The 9,847-nt window shown below is 42.3% G+C and overlaps 1 protein-coding gene across 2 annotated transcripts in view; it reads left to right on the top strand.

Annotated features, from left to right (window-relative positions):
* The window catches only part of LOC137426652 (lysophosphatidylcholine acyltransferase 2), a 126,394-nt gene that overhangs the window by 6,386 nt on the left and 110,161 nt on the right, over positions 1 to 9,847 (top strand). For both annotated transcript variants that reach the window (XM_068115395.2, XM_068115394.2), the window contains exon 2: positions 5,180 to 5,322. In XM_068115395.2, coding sequence (XP_067971496.2) covers positions 5,180 to 5,322 — 143 coding nt within the window. The remainder of the gene's footprint in view (positions 1 to 5,179; positions 5,323 to 9,847) is intronic.

The following is a 9,847-nucleotide window of genomic DNA, read 5'->3' as shown; positions in this document are numbered from 1 at the left end:
CCCCCCCCTCTCACCTCCCCGCCCCCCTCCCCTCCTCTCTCCTGTCCTTCCCTCCTCTCTCACCTCCCCCCCCTCCCCTCCTCTCTCCTGTCCTTCCCTCCTCTCTCACCTCCCCCCCCCCCCCCTCCCCATTCATATTATCGGCACAAAACGACTCTCCATTGCTCGACAACGCCGGGTAACTTTCCAAGTTATAAATAATACTCAGTCACCCAGTGTGAAATCAATCAAAGTGATTGGTGTGACGACACAGGAAAACTTGAAATGGGATGTTTATTTGGGAGAAATGAAAAATAAAGTTTCACATTGTACGAAATCTTAAATCGTAAAGCTTACCCCTTCATGACCTTGTGACTATTTACATTGGCTTCATAACACCAGTGTTGGAGTCAACAGTATTCAAAAAAGAGCCTGAAAAATCATATCAGGGTGGTTACCTGTTATTGTGGTTACCATACACTTGCTATTCACACCCATCATTCATGTAGAATGTGGTTACCATGTACTTGCTATGGATACCCATCATTTGTGTAGATTGTTGTTACCATGTTCTTGCTATGGACACCCATCATTTGTGTAGAATGTGGTTACCATGTACTTGCTATGGACACCCATCATTTGTGTAGAATGTAGTTACCATGTACTTGCTATGGACACCCATCATTTGTGTAGAATGTGGTTACCATACACTTGCTATTCACACCCATCATTTGTGTGGAATGTGGTTATCATGTACTTGCTATGGATACCCATCATTTGTGTAGATTGTTGTTACCATGTTCTTGCGATGGACATCCATCATTTGTGTATAATGTGGTTACCATGTACTTGCTATTGAAACACATCATTTGTGTAGATTGTTGTTACCATGTTCTTGCTATGGATACCCATCATTTGTGTAGAATGTGGTTACCATGTACTTGCTATTCAAACACATCATTTGTGTAGAATGTGGTTACCGTGTACTTGCAATTGACACCATTCATTCACGTAGAATGTGGTTGCCGTGTACTTTCTATGGACACCCATCGTTTGTGTAGAATGTTGTTACCATGTAATTGCTATGGATACCCATCATTTGTGTAGAATGTGGTTACCATGTACTTGCTATGGACATTGGACACCCATCATTTGTGTAGAATGTTGTTACCATGTACTTGCTATGGAAACCCATCATTTGTGTAGAATGTTGTTACCATGTACTTGCTATGGAAACCCATCATTTGTGTCGAATGTTGTTACCATGTACTTGCTATGGACACCCATCATTTGTGTGGAATGTGGTTGCCATGTACTTGGTATGGACACCCATCATTTGTGTAGAATGTGGTTACCATGTACTTGGTATGGACACCCATCATTTGTGTATAATGTGGTTACCATGTACTTGGTATGGACACCCATCATTTGTGTAGAATGTGGTTACCATGTACTTGGTATGGACACCCATCATTTGTGTGGAATGTGGTTGCCATGTACTTGGTATGGACACCCATCATTTGTGTAGAATGTGGTTACCATGTACTTGGTATGGACACCCATCATTTGTGTAGAATGTGGTTACCATGTACTTGCTATGTACACCCATCATTTGTGTAGAATGTGGTTACCATGTACTTGCTATAGACATCCATCATTTGTGTAGAATGTTGTTACCATGCACTTGCTATGGACACATCATTTGTGTAGAATGTTGTTACCATGTACTTGCTATGGACACCCATCATTTGTGTAGAATGTGGTTACCATGTATTGCTATTGAAACCCATCATTGACGTAGAATGTGGTAACCGTGTACTTGCAATTGACACCATTCATTCACGTAGAATGTGGTTGCCGTGTACTTGCTATGGACACCCATCGTTTGTGTAGAATGTGGTTACCATGTAATTGCTATGGATACCCATCATTTGTGCAGAATGTGGTTACCATGTAATTGCTATGGACACCCATCATTTGTGTAGAATGTTGTTACCATGTACTTGCTATGGAAACCCATCATTTGTGTAGAATGTTGTTACCATGTACTTGCTATGGACACCCATCATTTGTGTAGAATGTTGTTACCATGTACTTGCTATGGACACCCATCATTTGTGTAGAATGTGGTTAACATGTACTTGCAATGGACACCCATCATTTGTGTAGAATGTTGATACCATGTACTTTCTATGGACACCCATCATTTGTGTAGAATGTTGTTACCATGCACTTGCTATGGACACCCATCATTTGTGTTGAATGTGGTTACCATGTACTTGCTATGGACACCCATCATTTGTGTAGTATGTGGTTAACATGTACTTGCAATGGACACCCATCATTTGTGTAGAATGTGGTTACCATGTACTTGGTATGGACACATCATTTGTGTAGAATGTGGTTACCATGTACTTGCTATGGACACCCATCATTTGTGTAGAATGTTGATACCATGTACTTTCTATGGACACCCATCATTTGTGTAGTATGTGGTTAACATGTACTTGCAATGGACACCCATCATTTGTGTAGAATGTGGTTACCATGTACTTGCTATGGACACCCATCATTTGTGTGGAATGTGGTTACCATGTACTTTCTATGGACACCCATTATTTTGTGTAGAATGTGGTTACCATGTACTTGCTATGGACATCCATCATTTGTGTATAATGTTGTTACCATGTACTTGCTATGGACACCCATAATTTGTGTAGAATGTGGTTACCATTTACTTGCTATGGACACCCATAATTTGTGTAGAATGTGGTTACCATGTAGTTGCTATTGAAACACATAATTTGTGTAGAATGTGGTTACCATGTAGTTGCTATTGAAACACATAATTTGTGTAGAATGTGGTTACCATGTACTTGGTATGGACACCCATCATTTGTGTAGAATGTGGTTACCATGTACTTGCTATGGACACCCATCATTTGTGTAGAATGTTGTTACCATATACTTGCTATGGACACCCATAATTTGTGTCGAATGTGGTTACCATTTACTTGCTATGGACACCCATAATTTGTGTAGAATGTGGTTACCATTTCCTTGCTATGGACACCCATAATTTGTGTAGAATGTGGTTACCATTTACTTGCTATGGACACCCATAATTTGTGTAGAATGTGGTTACCATGTACTTGGTATGGACACCCATCATTTGTGTAGAATGTGGTTACCATGTACTTGCTATGGACACCCATCATTTGTGTAGAATGTTGTTACCATATACTTGCTATGGACACCCATCATTTGTGTTGAATGTGGTTACCATTTACTTGCTATGGACACCCATAATTTGTGTAGAATGTGGTTACCATTTACTTGCTATGGACACCCATAATTTGTGTAGAATGTGGTTACCATGTACTTGCTATGGACACCCATCATTTGTGTTGAATGTTGTTACCATTTACTTGCTATGGACACCCATAATTTGTGTAGAATGTGGTTACCATTTACTCTCTATGGACACCCATAATTTGTGTAGAATGTGGTTACCATTTACTTGCTATGGACACCCATAATTTGTGTAGAATGTGGTTACCATGTACTTGCTATGGACACCCATCATTTGTGTCGAATGTTACCATATACTTGCTATGGACACCCATCATTTGTGTAGAATGTGGTTACCATGTACTTGCTATGGACACCCATAATTTGTGTCGAATGTGGTTACCATTTACTTGCTATGGACACCCATAATTTGTGTTGAATGTGGTTACCATGTAGTTGCTATTGAAACACATAGTTTGTGTCGAATGTGGTTACCATGTACTTGCTATGGACACCCATAATTTGTGTAGAATGTGGTTACCATTTACTTGCTATGGACACCCATAATTTGTGTAGAATGTGGTTACCATGTATTTGCTATTGAAACACATAGTTTGTGTAGAATGTGGTTACCATGTACTTTCTAGCGAAACCCATTATTCACGTAGAATGTGGTTACCTGCCATATTAGATTTACCTTTTCATCTCCGGAAAGCACAAAAGTACTCACAGTACAAATGACGAACAAAAAGATTTCAACAAGTCCAATCGTCGTTTTTAATTGGTATTTTAAATTGTTTTAAATTGACTTTGTAACAAATTTTTCTGTTTATTCATATTTATCTTCTGTTTGAAGCATACCTTGCTTACCTGTTTATTCTGCATGTTTTGTTTTTTCACTCTGAACTCTTTTCTCGATTTATATTTTTTATCTTGTTCGCAATGATTGATTTTGAATTATGAATATGTGTGAATGTGTAATTCAGCCATTGGCAGCAGAGATGCTTTTAATAAACCATTTTGATTGATTGACATAACATTGAAAAATGTTCACAATAGGAATGGAGTTCATACACCAACACCCAGTCTAGATGGCAGTACGGTTGATCCATTGTTTTGTTGACTCATTGTGTTGTTGACTCATTGTGTGGTTGACTCATTGTGTGGTTGACTCATTGTGTGGTTGACTCATTGTGTGGTTGACTCGTTGTGTGGTTGACTCGTTGTGTGGTTGACTCATTGTGTGGTTGACTCATTGTGTGGTTGACTCATTGTGTGGTTGACTCGTTGTGTGGTTGACTCGTTGTGTGGTTGACTCATTGTGTTGTTGACCCATTGTGCACTGGTTGACTCATTGTGTAGTTGACTCATTGTGTAGTTGACTCATTGTGTGGTTGACTCATTGTGTGGTTGACTCATTGTGTTGTTGACCCATTGTGCACTGGTTGACTCATTGTGTGGTTGACTCATTGTGTGGTTGACTCATTGTGTGGTTGACTGTGTGGTTGACCCATTGTGTGCTGGTTGACTCATTGTGTGGTTGACTCATTGTGTGCTGGTTGATTCATTGTGTATTCTCCATTGTGTGGTTGACTCATTGTGTTGTTGACTCATTGTTTTGTTGACTCATTGTTTTGTTCACCCATTGTGCGCTGGTTGACTCATTGTGTGGTTGACTCATTGTGTGGTTGACTCATTGTGTGGTTGACTCATTGTGTGGTTGACTCATTGTGTTGTTGACCCATTGTGCACTGGTTGACTCATTGTGTGGTTGACTCATTGTGTGGTTGACTCATTGTGTGGTTGACTGTGTGGTTGACCCATTGTGTGCTGGTTGACTCATTGTGTGGTTGACTCATTGTGTGCTGGTTGATTCATTGTGTATTCTCCATTGTGTGGTTGTTCCCAGGTTATTATCTTTTCACTCACTCTGGCTCCTCTCCGAGTCCTGGCCATACTGTTGGCCCTTCTGCTGGCCTGGCCTCTCGCGTGGCTGGCCACAGTGGGTCGTGAGACCAAGGATCATTCTCAACCACTACCTGCTTGGCGAAGGTCATTAAACCAAAACACCTACTGCACATCCTTTTAAATCCCATGTTTCACTCCTATGATAACCCTGACACTTGGACGAAGTGCTTGAATGTTTTGTCTACAGTTATTCCCAAATTTGTTTCCTGCAGTATCTGTCCAATAATAAAATTCTCCATCGACGTTGTTTATGCACATTCCCATTATTCCACACCAACATGCCCTTCCCAGCCTGCTTTTTCCCTTCCATCCTACTTCCCCCTAAAGCCGTGGTTCCCAACCTGGGGGCCATGGTGTATTTCTCAGGGGGGGGGGGGGGAGGGGGGCATGGGGTAATTTGAACCATACTAAATATTCTAAACAACCATACTAAATATTGTACTAAATATTGTTGTTTTTTTTTCTTTTCTTGACATTCTTGACAATCTGACAATGACATTGACATTCTTGAGAAAATTGAGAAAATAGAGAAAATGACATTCTTGAGCATCTGCAGTCACTGGAGCTAGAATTTCATAAGTATTTTCCTGATTTAGACGACAATGAGGCAAAAATTGTGAGGAATCCTTTTTCCGTCAACCTTTGCGTGGAGAGCATGCCGGAGGCAATGCAATATGAATTCCTGGATCTCCGAAACGATTCATTTGCCAAAGACACATTCGAAGAGAAGAGCTTGATGGAGTTTTGGGTGGGAATGGGTCGCTACCCTAATATCAGCCAGATAGCTATTTAGGTGTTTCTGCCATTCTCGTCTACCTATCTCTGCGGCCACGCTGTTGAATATCAAATCGAAACAGCGTAATCGGCTCCACGTGGAAGATGACCTCCGCTGTGCCCTGACTGTGACTCAACCACGGATACCCCAATTGGTAGCTAAAATGCAATTTCAGCCATCCCACTGAGTTTTTAATTCACTTTTATGGCGCATGCACTGCATCCCTAGTTTTGATTACCTGAGTTGTTGTCGAATTGAGTTTCTTTTTGTGAGATTATAACACACTGCGTTAAATACAGACACAACAGAGGTTTTTAGTTTTCACATATTCTTGACTTGGAACCTTTTCATACTGTTTTCTTGTGTGACAGTTCTATTTTATGCTGTCCATAGTGTTGCTGCTGATAATATTAAAATCTTATATCAAACATGCATCATTCGAGCGATGTTGCTTTGTTTGCTTCTTCCCAAAACGATGTACAGACTTGGCATTTAATATGGAATATTTTTTTTGTGGGGGTGAACTTACTTTTCAAGGTGACTTAGAACCAAAAGTTCATTGGAATTATGTTGAAATTATTCTAGATTTTGTTAATGTGACCTTTAAAAGAAACAAAAACCACATTTGACATTTCGAAGCAAATAAATTGATCCTTGAAAGTGATGTAAACTGATATCGAACTCAATTCACGGACAGTACTGTGTTAAACTTCTGTGCGTTTTCCAGAAGTATCTCTTTATTTTGCACATTAGCCAAATTTTTTTTAACAAAAACAAAAGTTCAATTACGACTGGGATTACGGACAGTAAAATTACAGTTCAGTACTTCGTGTAACCCCCACGAGCATTCAGGAGAGCACGTACACGTTGAGGCATGCTGTTCACGAGATTTGCCAAGGTTTGGACAGGAATCGCTTGCCATGCAGTTACAATAGCCTGCTGCAATTCACGCCACAGAGGCAGGCTGCTGGTCCAAGTTGTCGATTTGACGCGTTAATTCTTCCCACAAGTTCTCTATCGGATTCATATCCGGGGACATGGCAGGCCACTCCATATGCTCTACACCACTGTCAGCAAGAAAGTGTTGGATCATGCGAGCACGATGAGGCCGTGCATTGTCATCTTGGAAGACAAAGTTTCCTCGAAAGGCTGCACGAACAAATGGAAGCAATGTTTCTTCCAGAATGGCCCTGTGCTTGAACTGGTTCAGGTTTCCATTCAGAACAACCAGGTCAGTTTTGCCCCCTGCATGAAAAGCAGCCCAAACGGTCACCCCACCACCTCCAGCTTGGACTCTTGGCACTATACAATCTTCGTTGTAGGCTTCATGCACTTGTCTGCGCACTCGGACGCGGCCATCTTGATGATAGACCAGAAATCTAGACTCGTCACTGAAGATCACGTGATTCCAGCGTCCTGGCTGCCATTGACGGTGCTCTCTGGCCCACTGCAATCGGCGCTGGCGGTGTTGTCTGGTCAGACGTGGCTTTCTCAAGGGACGCCTGGCACGATAGCCTGCTCGAACCAGTCGTTGGTTGACTAGCCTTCTGGATACAGGCACATTTGTCAGTTGCTGCCACTCAGCCCTAAGCCGATTAGCTGACTTGGTACGGCCATTGCGGACTAACCGGTGCAGCTGGCGATCATCCCTCCTTGTGGTTCTGTGGGGACGTCCTGGCTTTGGTATTGGGGTAGGGGCACCCCTCTGAGCATTTCGTTTCAGGATCTTTGACACCTGACCTTGAGTGATGCCATACTGCCAAGCAATAGCACGCTGTTTCATGCTGGAATTTCGTAAAGCCACCACTAAATGACAAACAGCATTGTCGAGTTGACGGACCATCTCCAGGGGAAGCGGCAATAACTTTTGCAGACGTGCAGCAGTTGTTTTCCACTAATACAGAACGCAACAACCCTTATATACCCGATTGTGAAGCCAATCGTCAAATGTACCTGTCCTTACATTTTGTCACGCCACCTGTGATATAATCCTGTTATTGACTTCTTGCTATGAAAGACAATCAGTGACATGGTTCTTTCAACAAAGACATCACTGAAGCGTAAAAGAAACTCACCAGATTGATATACCGAGTTCAGAAAGTAAACCCAAGTTAAGGAAAAAAAATATTCCATATTAAATGCCAAGTCTGTAGTTGGGAGCCAGTAAGGAACGGAAAGAAACGATGGAACTAAATGTTCATGTTGGCTACTTGGAAGTCCTCATTTTCTGTGTAATAATTTACTAATTCTCATACAAACAAAATAGCCAATTAAAGGGAAAAAAACCTCTCAAAATGCACCACAGAGCATTTAGAAATCAAAAATTTTCTGGGGGGCATGCCCCCAGACCCACCTAGCCTGCTTACATGCGTTCCGCCGCTCGACCCTCACGAAAAGAAGGGGGGTGCTGGGGATTTGCTCTGGGAGCCAAGGGGGCCATACACACAAAAAAGGTTGGGAACCCCTGCCCTAAAGCATTCACACTGTCCTTATTTATATAAACTGGCTGAAGTTGACGACGACTGAAGTCTATGATGGACACTGAAGTACTGTTCTTCTCAAACAACTCGTATAACTATGTTCTGTGATAGTTTCCTCATTTAATTAGTTTCTAATTAAATTATTTTGTGTGCATTCTTTATAATAGAGCAAACGTATATGGTTCGCTATGTATGTATGTATGTGTGTTTGTTTATATGCGACGAAAACGTCTTCTTCTTCTTCAAATAAAATTACCACCCTCTTAATTAACCGTCTTAATTGCGTTAAGACTGCTGAGACCACTCAGACCTTCGATGACCCTTTAATTCCCCCAAGACCATTCAGACCACCAAGACCCCTGAAGACCCAAAATACCCTGAATACCCCCAAGGACCCCAAAGATGCCAAAGACCCAAAATACCCTTCAAGGCCCTGAGGCTCAAAAAGACCCTGAATACCCAAAGACCCTGAATACCCAAATACCCCGAATACCCAAAACACCCCGAAGACCCAAAACACCCCAATGACCCAAAACACCCCGAAGACCCAAAACACCCCGAAGACCCAAAACACCCCGAAGACCCAAAACACCCCGAAGACCCAAAACACCCCGAAGACCCAAAACACCCCAAAGACCCAAAACACCCCAAAGACCCAAAACACCCCGAAGACCCAAAACACCCCGAAGACCCAAAACACCCCGAAGACCCAAAAGACACCGAAGACCAAAAAGACATCGAAGACCCTTAAGACCCAAAAGCCTCTGAAGACCCAAAATACCCTTAAAGGCCCAGAGGATCCAAAAGACCCTGAAGACCCAAATGGCCCTGAAGACCCAAATGGCCCTGAAGAACCAAAACACCATGAAACCCAAAAGACACCGAAATGGTCAAAGATGCCTACCCATCTGAAACGACATGTGGTGAGGCGCGCGGAGCGCGCTGAGTCACGCTAGTCTTTATAATCATTGAGTTATAGTGTCAGCTTCCCATCCACTTCTGGGCGAGCAGACACACCACCAGAAGGTGCTATTTTGGCTGCATAGATACATACTGTTGCATGGAAGGTGGGGGAGGGTGGGTCCCCAGCTAGACTGTGGTAAGTGTAATATGGTCTGTATGATTTGAGTTGGTAAGATTGCTAAGCAAGACCTCTTGTGTATGGGTGGGGCCAGGTAAGACTTCCCATCACAAAAAAGGCACATGTGTCACAAGTGCGGAAAGGCATTCATGATCTCTTTGGCCAGTGTGTGCCAGCCATGGCGAATCCTTACAAGTCTCTTGATTCCTGCCGCTGAAAAGCATCCCCATATCATGATGCTGCCACCATCATGCTTCACGGTAAGGATGGTGT

This window comes from Myxine glutinosa, chromosome 5 (genome assembly GCF_964187855.1).
Source record: "Myxine glutinosa chromosome 5, kmMyxGlut1.1, whole genome shotgun sequence".
Classification (NCBI taxonomy): domain Eukaryota; kingdom Metazoa; phylum Chordata; class Myxini; order Myxiniformes; family Myxinidae; genus Myxine; species Myxine glutinosa.
Note: the sequence above shows the minus strand (reverse complement) of the source record. Positions and strands in the feature narration are given on the sequence as shown.